At 41.5% G+C, this 19,124-nt stretch overlaps 1 protein-coding gene across 6 annotated transcripts in view; it reads right to left on the bottom strand.

Moving 5' to 3' along the window:
• Nucleotides 1-19,124, bottom strand: part of FAR2 (fatty acyl-CoA reductase 2) — a 148,806-nt gene that overhangs the window by 8,896 nt on the left and 120,786 nt on the right. For all 6 annotated transcript variants that reach the window (XM_049821937.1, XM_049821938.1, XM_049821934.1 and 3 more), the window contains 4 exons: nucleotides 17,906-17,950; nucleotides 12,250-12,368; nucleotides 9,395-9,462; nucleotides 3,609-3,780 (listed from right to left, as the gene is read on the bottom strand). In XM_049821937.1, the coding sequence (XP_049677894.1) occupies nucleotides 3,609-3,780; nucleotides 9,395-9,462; nucleotides 12,250-12,368; nucleotides 17,906-17,950 (404 nt within the window). The remainder of the gene's footprint in view (nucleotides 1-3,608; nucleotides 3,781-9,394; nucleotides 9,463-12,249; nucleotides 12,369-17,905; nucleotides 17,951-19,124) is intronic.

Below are 19,124 nucleotides of genomic sequence, written 5' to 3'. Positions count from 1 at the left end.
CTTTGATCTCTCTCTCAAAACCATTTGTTTTTCTTAAAGGCCATTCCTCTCCCTGTATAATATAGTGGCAGTTTGGAGTGTTTTTTGTGTCCTTCCTTATACAGGAAGGGTCTGATAGGATGCACTCCTGGTGGATGACCTTGAAAATAACCTGAGACCATAGGCTTTTTTTTTTTTGGCGGGGGGAGGGAGGGGGGAGAGACGACGACTGTTTGAACACCTTCCTGGAGCGTGAGTGTCCTGGTAAAGATGAAAGCTCCTTCAGGGACACAGCTGCTTAACAGGGACTTAGGAAACTTAGGTTCAGGTCTCTTATGTGTCTTGGCCCTTTTTTGTTATTAATTTTTATATAAAAGGGGATGACAATAATGCTGTCCTACCTTGCAGGATTATTTTTCAGTTGTCCCAATGGTCATGAGTACAAAAGGCCTCTGGTTGTTTAAAGTGTGATGTACAGAGCTTGGTCAATTTTGAGAGAACACCACGTTCTCTCAGACTGGATAAAGGCAAGAGAAAGCATTAAAAGGCTGATTTCTGTGGAAAACAGAGCTGTTTTCATGAGAAATTTTGAGCTGCCCAGAGGGTAACACAGTCGCCGTGACAAATAAAAGGCGGCAGTCTGGGGAAGAATGGTGCCAGGCTGGCCTCTCCCCGTGCAGATGCGACTGCCCCGATGATAAGCATTAACTACAGCAGAAAAAGACACAATGAGTACAGCAATTCAGAGGAGGACTGTGCAGCTTACCCAAAGCAAATTGAAAGAGCACTAAAACCTTACATAGGCACTCCTACTCAGAAGTAAAGTGGCTTTCATTTCAGGACAGCACATCATCACATTAAGGGAACCTTCATTCTGAATTATTATGTGCGCATTGATTGAAAGCAGGTTATCTAAACTACTTTAAAATTACTTCAGATTAACCTTCCCGATTATGCCTGTGTAGGCAACTACTATGGGGCAAAGCTTTGTGGATATTTTAATACCTTGTAAGAACTTGGGAAACAAAGTCTATGGCTAGATTGCAAAGATCTGAAGTTGCCCCTCACATTGGCTCCCCAAAAGCCATCAGTATCTTTAAAGTGTTTAGGGCTAATGGAATCTGTCAGAAAAAAAAAAAAAAAAAAAAAAAAAAAGAGAGGATCAACTGTGTGTCCCTACTTATGTTTTGAAAATAGGCTATCCATGTGGCCTCCTGTCAATGCGGGCAGAATAAGCTCTGACTGTAGATCTACCCAAAGCAACGTATCTGAGTGGCTGAAAGTAAGGGTCAAAAAGAGAAATGAAGCATCTGAAGAGGTACGTATGAAAACTGCATTTCGTGTTAACTGACTGAGGTCAAATGTTGTGACCACATTCAAAATATTGACTAATTTGGATGAAGGAGTGGTCTACTGAAAAACATCAACTGAGTGGAAACATGCTTTTCTGCAGCCTCTGAGAGGCTATGGCAAAAATTTCTTACAGAAAATCTCATTCTCCACTGTGGAGGAACTGAGAGGAATAAAGCAAGTAGTAGCTGTCACTGATAGCCTTATTAGTTACACTTCAGAAATGCATCTTGTCTTCTAGAAAACTGTTTACAGCAATGATTTCTTTATTTGCTCTCATACTGAGCCTTGCACGAGCAGATTCTCAGGTGTGACAGATTTCCTCAGGAGACTACTAATGATATAAACCACATTAGTTTCTCAGTCATGGATGGATGTGCAGCAATAACAGTAAGGCATTTAGGGCAGTTTTGCTAGACATCAAGCAATTTATGTGAAATGAGCTAACAGTTAAAGTAAGTTTCTCAGGAGAGGCAACATATAAAAGTCTAAAGCTGAAGGAGGTGACTCTTGTACCTACCCTTTGGTAGATGGGGTACTGCATGTGATAACTACAGGAGGAACTACAACCGAGTTCCTCCGAACTACCCTGCAGTTCAAATTAGGGAAGGTCATAGGCTGGTCCTGAATAAACAGGAGACTTGCAAAACCATCACCAGCTCCCAGATAACCTACTCCATGTGATAACCCATCACCTTATCATGAGTTGAGTATGGATACAGTAGAAAACCGAAGCCTGAGTCTTGGTCCTGGCAAAGAACTTTCTCCTTTCTGCTTGCAAATCTGGCATAGGGTCAAGGAGAGAATTCAAGAAACTGCCAGGAAGATGGCTTGTATTTCAATAGATGGGAATGTCAAGTGGGAAGAAAGTTAAGCCTAGGTACTCCATTTGAAGCAGAGGGAAAAATTAAAGGGAAACATTAAAGCAGGTTTAGTGACATATTCAACTTTTTTTTTATTTGATGTGGTTTACTGCCCTTAGACCATAAAGGTCTGGTATTTAGGTAGCTGTGAAAAAAAAGAAAGAATGAGCTGCTACTATGCTTTCTACTACACTGCAGTAATGCCTGGATGAGCGTAAGTAGTGTGTAAAAAGAAAAGGGGAATTAGATTAAAAAAAAACCAACAAGCCCAAAACCAACTTGGTGAACTCACAGGTTCGTTGCTGAGCCTGTGTTTGCTCAGGTCACAAATCTCAAAATTCAGAAGAAGGTATCTTTCTCAGCACGAGTGCATGCTGAGCTCTATTTGAAATTTAAGTACAGTATTACGGCCAATGTCCATTGGCTACTTATGCCAATCAACATTATGAAAAGAAATGTCAATTGTAATGGCAACGCCAAGATCTTACTGCTGCCTGTTTCAACAGAGTTTGGAGATTCCAGCCTATTCTTGCTCATAGTCTACCTCTATTTCTAGGGTAATTCTTGCCTCCTGGATAACTGAAACTCTTTTTATGGACCAATTTTCCTCTGTAGCAGAATGTCAGAGAGAAATTAGAGCAATACATCAGCCAGGGATTTCCCTGCAAACAGCCGAAGCCAGCTTCTAACTAGCAGAGGAGCACAGAGCAGCTGACATCAACACAGTGCTGGCATACCGTTCTTGTGTTGCACAATAAATTCTCCTCTGTGGTGGCAGGGAGTAAAGGACGATGTTGGCTGAGTTATGTTACACCAGGATTGCTTCCACACGGGACATGCATGTCGTGTATTCCTCCTAGCCACAACACTGCCAAGGCTCAAATACCAATTGTAATGGTAAACCATCCTCGTAAATACAATTCAGAATTTATTCATACTCCGAAACAACTCCTTCCTAGATATCAGGGTGCTGGGCCAGTGCTGGCAACTGCTAATTATGCATCTGATATGGGAAAAAAATATTAGCTGGAATGTTCTAAGCCTTGCCAGTCTCAAGTCCTTATGCAAGCTACTGACACAAAGAGGCAATCACGTCAGAGAGTTGCAATGGTAGAAATCTTGCTGTACAGAGGACAGTTTAACTACTGGTCCTCTTCTGTCTTGGGAACCCCTGAAGTGCACAAAGCTGTGTTTAAAGGATGTGCTGTCCCCCAGGTACTGGGAAGGGTGGGAACCCTAGGCTACACTTAGCTATGGCCATGCGATTCCTCTTCTTTTTGAGTAATCTCAAGACAAGAAGATGGGAAGAAGACCAGGGACTTGAGGCCGAGGGAGCCAGTTCTCAGAACTTGTTAGAGATCTGCTTTCTATAACAGTGGCAGGCATGCAGGAGGCTGAAGGCGTGTGGTTTCTTACCTGGGCTTTCTCCCCGTGAGTCTCATGTACAGGTCGTAGAGTATGGCCGGTGCCTTGTGACTGACAGTTATCCAGTACTGGTTTATCAAGTAGTTGGACGTCAAGTGAGCGTTGGGTGTTCGGAAGGCCTGCTCCAGGGGGTTCCTTTTGAACGTGGATATAACATACTGCTCTGTAAAGGAAGAGGCATTTAACTTAAAATCAGGCACTTAATTTCAGTTGAGTTGGGCACAACCACACCAACATGCTGCAGTAAAGCCCAAGTTACAGTGCTTGACATGTTTAACCTACAGTTCTGTGAACTGTGTAACCAGTGGTTGGATGAGATCATCTCAGGGTCCCTTCTGGCATGAAAATTGATGACTCCATCTATTGCCTATTTGAAACACAATCTGACTTTAGACTTAATAGCAGCAGACAAAAACTTCCTTATCAAAACACCAAAACGGAATGGAGGAAAAGCAGGCAGTTGTATCCTGAAACACTTCAGAGCAAGGAACTGCTGTTCTGCTTTCACCTGCAGTAGATGCAAAAGAAATTGATAAGTGTTAACATATCTTCAGATCACTGAAAGCTAACTTTGATCTGCTAGCATAAAACAAAAATGACATTTCCAATTTCTAGTCAAATTTTCAAAAGGGCTGATGTCAGTATTAGTCTGAGTCAGGGACAAGTTGCTTACACACATATGGTGCTGCTTCTAGAAAGACTTCATTATATCCTTTCAGACCACATCTGAACCACAACACCAAATACCTCAGTCTGTTTTCAGAGGAGCTCTGGATGCACTAAAGCAGCAAATTGTCTTGCATTCTTAACTTGAAAACTAACGATAGGGCGGTAATCTTTCATCCCCTTTGTACGTTAAGGCACAAAATATGTTGGGTCTGATTCTGAGCTCTTGCAATGGCACAGTGCCACAGAAGTGGCATCTAGATGTGCATATCTGGGGCATTTGCATATTGCAGAGGCTTAATAGAACTGCAGTAGTTGAATATAAGACTATCATCCTAGGGACTGATAAACAGATGGTGCTCCTATTCCTGAGCACCAACGAGCTCAACGAAGAAGAATATGTGGGCTTTTTTTACTTTTTTAAAAATGAATTTGAGAGTTATGACATCAATCTGTGCTCATATTATACTGTACTCTCTAAGCTTATGTTACAAATAGAAAATCAGATGAGAATTTGCAAGTCACAAGAAACATCCAGATCATCCTCAGATAAGCAGATTCTAATCATAATATTCAGACAGTATTCTCATGTATCTGTGGTCGGCTCATTACTGCACTTCCAATAGTGACTTTTGCTGTACTCGTTCTAAGTAACAGCAACTAGAGGAGACTTGTCAGCCACTTAGCTGCTAAGTTTAGACCACAAAGACTTTTAAAATAATACAATTTAGGTTTAGTGCAAGTTTGTTGTTAATTTTTTCTGTCCCGTAGGCTACAAGTTTAATGGCTGAAGACCAGTTCTCCTGAAACTCCTCTTGCATCTGAATAGCTAGAACTGACTGCCATCCTTTCCGTTTCACTTAGCCACACTGCAATGATGTGGTTATCTTGTGGTCACTAAGCGGGCTGCGGTACAGAAATCTTATCGTTTGCAGCACGTTCTCTCCAAATGGCAAGGATTAGCAAAAAACTATTTAAACTTCCCCATCTAGTTGTGCCTGTGGTTTTACTGGAGATTTCCAGAGGTGTTTACTCCTGGCAGGGGAGTGACAATAAGCAATTTGGGATGGGCTACTGGGAAAGAAGCCGCTGTCCTAGCCCAGCTCTTGGCAGAGTTTGTGTCTGTCTAAGCAGCGTGTGAGGAGTTTCTGTCCTCTGCGTTAGCAGCACGGCCATTTACTACAATTATACTTCGACAAAGTCATAGCTGGCTTAAATGTAAAGAGATCTGCTCCCAGTTTGGGGAGGGCTGTATATCTGTGCCCATTCAAGCAGCTCATGGATCAGGAGAGCAATCCCATGAACTCTGCTGCTTCTCCCCTTAAGGAAGTTTCTCCAAGAGGCACTTTAAATCCCAGTTTATTTACAAACTCTCATCTGCTTATCAATATTTAAGTTCATTTAGTTACATTTGGTCACTTCATTTCCTAATGGAAACCTATCAGTTTAACTGGGACCCACTGATATTTTGGAATTGTGAGAGTTTTGATACTGTCTGCAGCATATATTTATAGCTCTCTCTATTCAAATCCTGATGTTAATATATTGCAGATCCAGTTTTCAACTTTAAACTGGGTGAGGTGGTTTCCCTTTGGAAATATGCACGTAAGTCAAGAGCAGATGAGATATCTGCTGAAAACTCAAGAAAAATCCTGAAAGTCTGGAATGAAAGTGGTTTTGTTCTAAAATGCACGTAAGAAGGCAGCGAGACCAACTTGAAAGACTTACTGGAAGGAAGTCAGGGAAACACCAGCATTGCATAACTTGGAACAGTTAATGCTATGTGCATTTCCCTTACAAACCTCCCTTACCCTGCCTTGCACTGACTCAGCACAATTGCTCTGTCTCCTAATTTCTGGAAAGTGTTCAACTTTGCAAGCGTAGCAAGTCTTTTATGCTCCAATAGTTTGTTTTAGAGAGAGGCAGAAAGAATCAGACAGACAGACAGGTCAGGCAGGCAGAAAACCCGAACCAGAAGCGTATCACCTTTAGGAGTTACTGAAACGGCTTAGCGGGTGGGTGGTCTTTCCCCTCCGACCACAGCACAAAAATGCAGAAGCAAATTCTACAATTCAAAGGCAGATTTAGCAGGGGGGGAATCAGACACCAGTCTCGTCTGGGTAGACTGTCAAGGATAAATTGAAATTAAGTTTTCCCATGCTGAACACCATTTTAAAACCTACTTTAAGGTTTAGTTTTGAGAAGAAATTGCAAAACGTACTTCACAAAATCCAACTAGCAAGATTTAGATTGCAGCAAAGCAGAATACACTTCTTCAGATTACTACTCCTGACCACATTTTTATAATGGTGGGAAAAATAACAGCAGTAATGGAATGAAGTAAGAAAAAATCCCAAGGAACAGCCTTATTTGGAAAAGAAATAAATCAGTTAAGGTTCCTTTTAACACTAGAGGTTTGTCTGTATCTGGAAATCTGCGGAATAAACTGGTTTGCAATGGATGTTTAAGCATTAAGCTCTTAAGTAGACATATATTTTTCAAATAATTCTCTTCTAGATCTCCTTCTCCCTCCCTCCAAGCTCATCACCTTTGTAGTCAGTACGTCCCCACCTCAGTCACTTCTGTTCCCTACCCAGGGCATCCTCAGCCCACTCCAGCCTCAATTTCTCTATTTGATCTTTCTCTCCTTTATTCCTCTCCCACCATAAAGACCCTACTCCTGTTGTATTCACCTCTCATCCCTACAGCTGGTCCCAGTGTAAGTCTCCCCAGCCAGGTAGTCCAGGTCCTCCCCTTTGCAAACCCCGTGTTTGATTTGCACTAAACCACTCGGTCCCACACCAGATGACTCGGGGGCTGGGACCACCCTGGTCTCTCAGCAGCTTCCAGTCTCGGTCTCACAACCCTCCACCTCAATGACCAGTTACAGACCCTGCGCGAGTCCTGTCTCCCCAAACTCCTTGAAGAGACTCTCTTTCCCTCTGCTGATTCTGTGTCTCCTGCATGTTTGCATCAAACAGCTTTTTTCATGCTGGGGAAAAAGAAAAATTCTGAAAAAGGTGAAAAACCACTGGAGGTCGAGACCTGGCCTCAACAGTTTCAACCTGAAAGGTTAGCAGAGCTAAACACAGTTGGAAACAGGCTTTCAGAAAGAGAGGGTGACAACTCGAGTGAGGGATGCTGCCCCATGTGCGAGGGAGGGAACCGGCGGATGAAGTTCAGTCCTCCTCTGCAGGGGCTGGACTACTCAGCGGTAGCTCTTATTTCAGAGAGATCATGGCTCGGAAAGGCCTGTTGAAAGTTCATGCGAAGAGACTGGCTGCCTAGAAGCCAAGTAACAGTGAGTAGACAGAGAAAGTAATGTGAGTGGGCTGAGAAAGTCTGTCATCTATATAAAGAAGATTTTAGAATTGTATGTATTGACCAAAAAGAAGTTGGTAGGAGACTGAATTGAGAATTCAAACTGGATGGCCACAGTCATCACATCCTGATGCAATAAACCTTTCCCAAACTAATTTCTTAAACCATGCAACATCTTTACAGGCAAAATTTTGCTCTTCGATACTCCAGCCTAATGAAGATCTGAATTTCATGAATTTATACCTAATACCCGCCCTGCAGCCTGCTGATCTCTGGAAAACTGTGGATACAACATGCAGTAGAAAGAGCTCCACAGTGTCACCCAGGGAGAAAAAGCTTGCCTTCAGTCCCATCACGCAGCTGAACTGCTTATGCAAGCTTCTGCTGCACTCGGGTGATTTCATTGCTAAATCCACAGTTAAGAGCAAAGTAACAGAGTAAGATCAGTTACAATGCATTAATACATTGCTGTTTTCGTCAGTAAAATTACACTGAAAATGGGTTAAGAAAGGCAAACCTCAGGTAGTAGTGCTACGGTGGCTGTTGCCTGAAGTAGCAGCCTGTGAAGAGCTTTGCATTTACTCCTGTGAAAAGCTACAGAAGATCTGACTTTACGCATTATAAAGACTGTCTATGTTTTCCAGCAGTCACCTACGAAGCCTCACCTCTTCTCACGACTGTGGCAAACCACAATGTTAGATCTCTCATTAAAAAAGAATAGAACAAAAATCAGGAACTTAGTGTGATTTTCTCACTGCTCAGCCAATCGCTGAAACCTCTTCCCTGCTAAATCACTTGATCAAATCATGGTAGGACATTAGTAGGATTTTCAGACAAGCCATGCTCTGAAAATGCAATTACGGTCTGATTCTCTGCCGACTTACAGTTTGCCAATTAAATAATGCAAAGGCAAATGCAAAGCAAAGGCTGAGAGGTGAAACACCACAGTAGTTATTTGCCAGCATCCTGTATTTAAAACACAAAGATATGAATTATTGTAGAAGAGAAAGTGAATCAGGCCCTGTACATCTGCCCATGAACGTACTGACTGTACGTAGAGTTTCTGCTGCTTGGCTTCAGCATGAGTTTTCCACTGTAAGGGTGTCAGGATTTGTCTCCCTTTCTTTCACCACTGCCTCCGAAGCACATCCACTTGAAGAAAAGTTAGCCACGAAAATAGTTTTAGTTCTTCCACTGACAAAATTCATAACCAAAAGGCAAATTGTTCTTGAAGCACACCTGTCATTTCAAGGTTTGCCTTCTCAGGTCTACACCAATTATTTCTCTTTAGAATTTTCTTCACAGAAAGAGGAAGAAAGGCAATTTCTTTACGTCCTTAATATACCAGTGTTCATTCACTATCAAGGTTCCTCAAGTGATTTCAAAGCACAACCCCCCCCCTCCCCCCCCCAAACCCAGAAAAGGTTCTCAATCAGAAAAGGAAAATGTCCTGTTATGGCTCTGCAGAGCATCTTCTCATAGAAATAAGGGGCTGGTTCTCCATTCCTTTTTCCACCGCTTTCCACCTCAGTGCAGCAAAACACGTACTCTGCTGGGTTGTTCCGTGATTACGCCCACAATGAAAACGGAATAGATGCCTTCCTGGGCTGAATGCCCAGCACCAGGAGCTTTTGTTCACAGGACCCTCACCGACGGCAATTGGCCCTCCCACGCGCAGTTTGAACGGCAGATGCTGAATGTCACCGAAATATAGGAAAACACCTTTTTCAAAGCCTGGCCGAGGAATGCTACTCAGGTTTGACACGTTCTAGGTTTAAACTAGACCTTACCCATTTCTCCCCAGAAGAACGGGTTGATTCCACCTGTTGTGCAGTTGTACACCAACATGTTTTTTGGTCTGGAAAAGAGAAAGAAGTATTATTTTAAGGTGTGAAGAAAAGCACCCAAAGCTTTATTAGTGGAGCATGAAAGCTAACAGCCCAAGAGACAATGTCAGCTCACAAAAAAATGCAGAAGAGGTAATTTTTCACAAATATGAAAATACAGTATAAAAAATGAAATTTTAATACTATTCAGTCAGATTCTGGAGAGCATATGAAGTCAATGGGGTTTAAGAAAAACCATCCATAATTGACTTACCAAAAATTATAAAGACAATAAGGAAAACATGCATACTGACAAGTTTCTGACTTTTTTTTTTTTTTAATAGTTTCTCTTGCTATACTGTAAATATTTGGCCCAAACCAACCTCAGGGACACATTGTGTATTTTGCAATCATTTACTTAATGGATATGAATTGTCCTACCTTTAAACTCCATTTTTAGGGTGGTGATTATAAATCAATGCATTTTGACATAATTCTCATTTTAATATCAAAATGTTTGGTTGTTATTTGGGCGTGACACTAAACATACATCATCCTGCTTTTACTTCTTCCTTTGATACAAAGCAAGAGTTAGTCAAAGAGCTTTTTTGATCTAAGCCTGCCTTGTGAAGGGTGCAAGCAATGCCATTGATACAGCATTTTTCTTACTCTGCATTAGCAGCTGGAGCCATCTGGCAAAATGCAAAAAGAGGCGAGATCTGGCCTTGAACAGGGGATGGGAGCTTGGCTGGAGGATGCAACATCTCCGTGCTCGTGGGGTGCCTGTGGTGCTCAGAGCCTTTCTCCATGGGAGGAGGCTGCCTATGAGGAACCTTTCTTTTTCAAAACTCCTATGACCAAAGATAGCAGGAGATAGAACCCCATAACCTGGGATAGGAAATCTCGCACAGTAATACTTGAAAACTGCCGTTGGATAATGCACAGTTTTAATGGTGCTTTTTTAAATAATGCTTTGAAGTCATGCCATTTGACTGTATATTACCATTATTATTAATCCCTAGTAGACTTCTAGGAATGGTTAGGACTAAAAGACACATGTCAAACTCTGAATCCATGATCTCCTGTAATTTGACTTACTGAGTTAAGTCTGATAGAGTGTTAAACATAAAAATGCACAATAGTGCTTAGTGTGGGAAACTCTGCATTATGGAAATCAATATGGCAACTCACTAAGGACTAGATCCATAATATGTGCCCATATAGAAAACTCACCTAGTACTGAGTCACACACACACAGCCTGACAGAAAGTACACTGAAGTGAAAGCACAGACTTCCACTTACTCCAGTGGGTCAGGCCCGTTAAACACCAAGGAAGAGGATTTCTCCATTTTCCCAGCTTCCAATGAAGAGCCTCTCCCTGTTGATTTTATTTTCCCTTCTCCACCCTCCAACTAAGGCGATGACCTTGGTAGAGTGTAGAGCTTCTACACTATGTAGTGAAGATTGCAATTCTCTGCTAAGTTTTAGAATCTAACTTCCCTCGGTAATATCACCTTCCCTGAAGGATGCTGACCTTCTAATTAGATGATTTGAAAAAAACAATAAAAAATTAAACCACATGTGCTGTTCTTCAAGACAGCACCTAAACCTGAAACTCTCTCAGAGAAATTAAATTTACAGAAGGCTCAGGCTCTTGATTTTTGTATACAGATTGCTAACCTTGGGGTTCTGCCCAGCTAGACAAAGCTTTAAATCAAGCTCTGCAACTGCTCCTTGAGCCTAATAATTATTTGTGCAGGAACCAGATTAAAACCTTGTATCTTTTGCCAATGAAAAGATAAAAAAATGGCACATCTCCTACCATGGCCAGAGCCAGGAATTCTACCTGTGTGCTGACATACTGCTCATCAGCACGTGTTTGTCTCCTTTTCCAACTTTAGGGACAGGCTGTAGCTCTCTTCATCTGGAGTCTCTCGGGAGTGGGGGTGTGTGTAAAGGGAAGATGGATTTATTTTTCCCAGACCATGCTGCTTCGCCTGTTGCTGATGGAGAGGGATGAAACTATGAGAAAAAAATAAATCTGAAAAGCTGGTGAGCCGCCTTTTATGATCCTTTTAGGGTCCCTGTATTTAGGTTACTGTATGCAGCTCTTCTCCACCCTCAGTTCAGAGGGCTTACTCTGTCTTTCAAAGTGAAATATTTCTGCCTTTTATTTGCCTGGTATTGATTTCTCAGAGTTGCATAAACCTCCAGAAAAATTCACGTGGTTTACTCTGTAGCACTTCCTACCTAATGATTAAAGGTCAGAGCCAGAGGTTCACAGGAAAAGATCCAAAATCTTTAACGTCACTTATACATACCCTTCTTAACAATGCAAAGAATGGGGGTTTTTTTAGATCATCTCCCCTATCATATGAGCCCATAATATATTTATATTGTGCCGTGTTTTCCAAGGAAAGCACACAGACCATTTTCACCAAGAAAACTCTAGAAGCCGCTTGAAAAGCGACTCAGTGTAGCTGCCCGAGAAAGGACGCCCAGAAACGGCTGCCAAGAAGCTACAGTAAAGCTCTTGGCCTTCAGAAAAGTGACTTCTGAGAGAGAGATTTGTCAGCTGAGCTTACGTTGTACTGAGAAACAGGTCTCACCTGTTGCTTTAGAGATTTCCTAACTCTAAAGCCTGCCTTTATTGCTTCTGCTACACTCTTAGTCCTTGCCAACCTGGGGAAGAAACCATGAACCAGAAAATGACTCGACAAGGCTCTTGCACAGGTTTTCAGTTAGCTTTTGGTTCCCTTTAAAGTCCTGGTGCAGGCAGTAAATGCCCGAGCCCGGCAGAGTCAGAAGTCCTTCCCACCTGTGCACAGCAGTGTACCACCCGGCTGCAAGGGTCAGGTTGATGGCAACGTCTACTGGAATCATGTCTGCCACCGCTTCGTTATTGGCAATGACGGTCCGCAGAATGCCTTTGCCCGCCTGTGGGACAAAGGAAAACAGTCACTGACATAACGCCACGGGAAGGTTTCATAGACTTGGATCGAGGACGGACTGTCGTGTTAGCGCTCGTCAAGCCTGGCACCTGCTGCAGAAGATGGTTTGGTTTCTGTGAAAACAAAGATGGAACTCGCGTGGATGCCACTGTTCTGCGTTTTCAGAGGAAGTCTAAAACACGGTGATGTCTGTGCTGTGTGTAAGAAAAGCTGTGACTCTTAGTTAACTCAATATGAAAGAAATAACCTTTGGAAAGAAATAAATTTGAATTTACTGAAGTAAAATTCCCAGTGATACCTGTAGTTACATTTTCTTAACTCACACAGGCAGAGGTCTGAGTGTCCCTCAAAGACGGTAGTCACTTTGGAAGTGACACAAATAGGCTTTTTGAAAAGTTTACTCCCTTTCCTTTGGATGTATTCACACCCTCCTCTTTTCCAAAGCTGTGTCTGTTAAGCATAAAGATACAGTTGAGACATGGCCCTTGCCTTGAAGAGCTCACCACCCAACAAAACTCAGGAAATGAATGAGTGAAAATACAAAGTACTGACAACCAAAGAGAAGAGGTACGCAAGAACAGAAGATTTTCATTTTGCTTTCATTGGAAGTGCATTTGTCAGGGGATCAGGCTCCCCAGAATATATATATTTAAGCTGAATGCTTGTCAAGGTGTTTCCCTGATGACCAATTAGTCTTTGGAGGTTCCACAGGAGAGACATGGCAACAGATGGCAACAAAGGCAGACTGAACCAGAGAGGATAATTCAGCGATATAGAAATATGGAGGTGAAATGGGGTGAAGGAATTTCACCTAGTGTGTCAGGTATGAGGGCTGAACAGAGCAAATAAAAAAAAAAAACCACCCCAATGGCAGAGTCAAGTTTGCAAACAAGTTCTCTAGCATATGGGAAATAAAATACAATGAATTTGAGTTTGATGTAGAAGCTGAGGACCCAGCAAAAAAGCTGGGAGGACAAAAGCACTAGTGAAGCAAGGAAGGAAAGAAAAAAGCTCTTGTGATTTAGAGCCATGCAAAACCAGAGGGAAGGACTGAGTGAAGGGGCAGAGGAATATGCTCTACAGATCCATGAATATTTAAAACTTAGGGCGAAGAAAATGTTATAGCATTTATTTTTTTCTTTCTTCCAACCTGAGACTCCCATTTTGTGATGAACTAGCTCTCCAGCTGTGAAAGATGAAGTTTTACTACAGCAGCTGGACAGGAAGTGCCTAGTTGTGCAAAAACCCTTACCTGAAGTCTGGGGAGAAAAAAGATGTGATAAAAAAAAGCATTTCAGACTTGACATTAACTTGTATAGCACGTGCCATTGTCTACTGGTCATTGGTGGATTTTAAAGGGACACTGCATCCCCTGTTTGGGAGGTATCTGGGGGTTTTTTTCTGTTCTGTCTCTCTCCCCCTCTTTTCCCCTTCTATAATCAAATGGTTTTGTTACATTTCACAGCTTGCAAGTAAGGGAATACCACTTATGACTGATTTAATTTTCATGAGCTCAGACTCCTGAGCAGTCTCATCTCATCCCTGGTGCAGCTGGCAGAGGGATCGTAGACAGTCTCAGACGCAGGCAACCGCGTAAGCTTCCCCGCATGCTTCCATCCTCCCCAAACCCATGGCATGCAGTTAACTTCTGCTCCCCTAAGCCGAACCTCAGCTGAACCACCGTTGCGCTTAAGACCTTAGAACCTTAACTTGCAACATCACTATGATGGGTTTTTTTGGTTCTTACTACTGGTTTTTTCAAGGGGAAACAAAAAAAGCAAAAAGAACCAAAGGACGCAATCAAGCTCAGCTCTGAATTTTCCACTGCTGCGAACACATGCCCACTAGAGACCACTGTGTGACCAACTATCACGTTTTCACAGGTACACTAAAGACCTTTCTGAGGTCTTCAAAACGAGGAAGTTTGATGGATGTGCTGTAAACATGGCTGTATTCAGAGCAGCACGTGATGGTCGTATACACATGGATGAATTGGATGTTTCATGCACTGTGTATTTAGTGAAGACTTCAGGTTTAAGTGTTTTAAGTTACTTTTTACATTGGAAATGGTTCAGTACTTCTTTACCAGATATGGCTTGGTTTCTGTTTAGAGCTGCTGAATTTTTTTCTCTTTAGTGAAATAGAAGCTACTGCAGCTTGAAGCCTCCGAAATCATTTCCTGGTCTGAGTCTGATGTTTCTGGACAGCCTCCCACCTGATGCGCTTTGGGACTAGTCACTGTCCAGAACATGAATTAAACCACAGTTCTGCCTTACAGCTTCACCACCTTGCAGGGAAGAAGGTCTTTACATGTTATATGGAACAGCGAGACAAAATGCTTCAATTATGGTCCAGCAGAAATGTAATGAATTTCATTTTATTTTTCAATCAACAAAGCCTCTCCCCACAGCAGCTGGAACAACTGTAGGCAAAATAAACAGACTATCAAGAATAACTTGGACTCCCGTATTTCATGAATATTTAAAAGAAATACGTCTATTTGTGGAATGAAATTATCAGACTCAAATATTGCAGCAGTGACCGAGGAAAAAAAACCCAAACAACGAAACAACTTCGCAAGGTTTGGAGTTCAGATTCTGCCCAGATGATCCCAAAGATCATCTGAACCAAATCTGAATCTGGGCGTTGTTCTCCATATAGGATGAGCTTGGGTTAGAAGTGGTATACGAATACTTTAGTATGCGGAAGGACTTTAAAAAAAAATAATAAAATACACAAACACCAAAACACTTGCTTTTTGCTTTTCCCATCCTTAATTAAGGCTAATAAAGCTACTTGACTAATAAATACACTTTGAAATACAGTTGGCCGAGACAGCTGGTTGTAATCGCACAACTTCCAGGTAATCAAACTAACGTGTAACCCACATGCTCAAGGGCTAATTTTCAAACTACCAAACAGGATTTACCAACACACCATATCCAAGCACATTAATTCAAAACATGTATTTATTTCCCCTCCATCACCTCAGAAGACCAAAAGTCTCTTGGGCTCCCCAATAATAAATACCTTTCACTTCCAGAAAACTAGTACCGCTCCAACTAAGTTCAGTAGCAACGGGAGACGGTACAAGACAAATGCTGTCAGCACTCGGCCACCACCCCTCGCTTCTCCCATCGCAGTCGCTGCTCCTGACCGCTGCCAGCCAACACCGCTGCCCCTGGGGCCAAGAGCTGTCGGACACGGACAACCGCCCGGCCTCTACACCCTGCACCGATTGTCACTGCTTTTTGTCTTTTTCTTGGTTAATTCTTGGTACAGTTATATATCAAATCATCGTATTTCATCACTGAAGAGCTCGGTGCAGATGACACCAATTTCAGTGTCTCTCTATTTCCTGTATTGAAGAACCTCAGAGCTTCAATCCTGAACCAAAAAACACCATCTCTATTGCAAAACTCTTTCAGTACAGGTCAAAGCTTTTATATAAAAGGGAAGTTATTTACTACAGTGACCCTAGAACCTCAAAATCTTTAGTTTCCATAGAGTTAATTTGGAGATAAAGATACAGGTTGGCATCTGTGCGTGAAACCTGGCCTGAGCAAAACCACCATTAGGTTTGTTGTTGCATTCAGTAAGGCTAGAAATTTTTTGCTTTGAAAACCAGAAAATATTAGTTACTGGTATGAGTGGCAAAGGATAAGCGTATAAAATACATGCAAGCTCCAGTGTTAAGTTCCTAAAGCGGGCACTATTAAAAAAAGACTGAGATACGGGCAAAATTTCCAAATACTTGACCATTAGGTGTTTTTTCACGTGTTGACAGATTAAAAGAAAAGAAAAAAAAAAAGGGGGGGGGAAAATGCTTTTTAAATGACAAAAGATTTGATTGGCATGTTTTTATATGGCTGAAAGCATATGAATTTGGCCTGTGTTTCATAACGTACTGGCACATGATACACATATGACAGCTAGCTGCTGTAATTTGTTACTTAGGTAATTCACTTATGAGGAATAAAGAACAATGAAATGGAACTTGTGTATTATCTTTCTTGCAAACCAATTCTGGACAAGTTTTTGTGACAGACATCTTTAATGCTCAAAAGTAAACATAAAAAACCCATTAAAACTCACAGATATCATTACAAAAGTTAGAACCTGTCACATGAAAACGTAAGGAGTGGATCTGCAAAATTAAAGAACTGCAAAACCTTTCTTTATCGTGATGATAAGACATTGTGAAAGAACACGGGAAACAGCACAAGGTGTTGGAAGTAGAGCAGAGAGGCAGCACAAGCTTTATGAGCAGTCAGCAAGGAGTAAAAGGCTGATAGGTAATTATTTTAAAGAAACTGTGGTATGAATAGGAGCTAATTACACTTTGTGAACACAAATGATGCATTTGGGGGCTTTTGAAGGCCTCTGAAATGTGTAACTGGGGTTTCAGATAAAAGCATTAGCTGGGATATACCCACTAATTTCACTAGTCCTGCGGATTCCAGAAGTAACTGTAACAGTTTCTATTTATGCTCTACTTCAGGTATAAATGAGCTTTTTAACAAGATTATATTTGGATTTTATTCTGCTCTCCTAAGACTGTAGACAACTAATGCTTTTATACACTGCATCAGGCTGATTACAATATAGTTTTTACAAAGTAATCAAGTTGGACAAAACATACATGAACAAAAAAATCTCCCCATAGCTATACAGCATTATTCAGTAACAAATACACCGAAGGCAGCGATTTTAGTTCAGAAAAAAGAAAAGCCAGGAGAAACGGTATGCAACTTTAGTGTTTTCATATGTTAAACTGTAATGATTATTTTCATATTACATGGAATATTTTATCAAGTTATTCATTATCTTGTGGGTTTGTTCCTCGCCGTTTTGCACAGTTGTTATTTATACAAGTATTAAGCAAGAATATAGTGAATTATCCATGTGACTGGTAGACTCTGAATTGACAGTTACACACATCATTTAGGTGTACTCTGCACATGGAGAAATCCTGTGTAAAGCAATGGCAAGAGAGACCCAGAATCTTTGTTATTGTGAAGTGGTCACAAACTATAGCAGTGGACTTAGCAACAAAACAAATAAAGATAAATGAAAGGACAAATAATGCTGCCTTGTATTGATGCTATGGTAATCTGGCCTGGAAAATTAAGTTCTGTTATAAGAGTCAAGCTTTGACATCCACGAATTACCCTAGTTTCAAGGATGCATCTTTTGCCCCTTCTTTGAAAATCTGGCCTAATTTGTCCAAAATGTTAGGGTTTTTAGAGTTTTTTAGAAACTCCAATTCACTTTTAGTGAACCAGAAACATGAATATTCTTTCAATGTCCTTTTTTGAACACAGCATAAATAGAGAGTCTTCTGGGTCCTACAGGCATCTAGATGTATAGCGAGTGTGTGACATCATTCTACCAGATTCAGAAAAGTGCTGTGATCCTTTTTTGTACACAATTTCTAAGTGGGGCTGTAGAGGAACTTTAGAGTTGCTATCTTAGCAACTCATACTCTACTTTAAGGGGAGCTTAAATAGAAACTAGACATACCGCAACAAATATTCCACTTGTCCCGTTGAAGCTGTCAATCCAACCCTGCAAAAAAGAAGAATGATTACTATTTCTTTCAATGACATGTTGCTTACACAGGCTTCAAAACAGTGAAAGGGCTACAGTGCTGCAGTATAGACAAAGAAGCAACAAGACACCAGTTAAGACAGATGCCAGCCCATCTGGGACAGCTGCCAGGAAGCTAACCAGTAGGAAATACCTAATTGATTTTAAATAGGGGATGCGTTGTATGGTACCTTGTTCTGTCTGCAATTTACCCATCAACGACAGAATCTAATTTTGTTTTTAGAAACCACTGCTTTCCTATAATAACCTGGCTACAGAAGTAGACTCTGGCTTTAAACACTACAGGGTCTTGGTGCTGTCACATTTGCTGAAAACAGCCAGCATGTTATATACCCTCCGACGTACAACATGCAGATGTCACTGAAACTGATTTGATTACTCCAGCTAATTTCTAAGGCAAGGAAGAAAAAAAAAAAAAAAAAGCCACTGCACTTTTGAATCCCATCCTACTTCAGGTCAGGGAAACTGCCACTTATGGAAGCCGGAGGTAAGAGCAGTGATGAGCTGTCTGACCCAAACCAGGTTATGACACCTAACAGGGTTTGCTCTGTCTTTCCAAGATGGGCACCTTGGCCCAGAGCCTCGCTATATCTCAGACATCTTTGGCATGGTTTGAGCTGCACGAAAGCCAAAGGTGACTTTAGGTTGCCTTTCCAATTTGGCTGCAAAGTTAGGGCACATTATTCCTACCAGTATATTTAGCTTAGTGAATTATTTCAGACCGAAAGTACAGTTGCATTTAATTACACTGTGGCTGACATTTGTATCTGCAACAGGCTCATACAAGTGTGAATCCAGCAAATTCAGCAATTACCAACGTAAGAGAGATACTAGGTAACTGCATATGACATGATCAAATGCTTTCAAGGACCATGTGAGGTCGAGGGTGCTCATCAGGACTTCATTAAAATAGGCTGACTAGACCATGGAAAGACTCAAACCAGAATGCATCAGGACTACGACTGACCCTCACATCTCATGTTTCCCCAGCTAGTACAGAAACTCCCCTGTGTGTCTGTCCAGGCACAGTCCTCTGCCAGTAAGACCATCAGTTGCAAGTCCAGCATTTTGCACCATTATTATCCCAGCTCTTGATATTATTGCTTAAATGTGTTCTTCTCACTTGGAGACA

This window comes from Accipiter gentilis, chromosome 18, assembly GCF_929443795.1.
Source record: "Accipiter gentilis chromosome 18, bAccGen1.1, whole genome shotgun sequence".
In the NCBI taxonomy this organism is placed as follows: domain Eukaryota; kingdom Metazoa; phylum Chordata; class Aves; order Accipitriformes; family Accipitridae; genus Astur; species Astur gentilis.
Note: the sequence above shows the minus strand (reverse complement) of the source record. Positions and strands in the feature narration are given on the sequence as shown.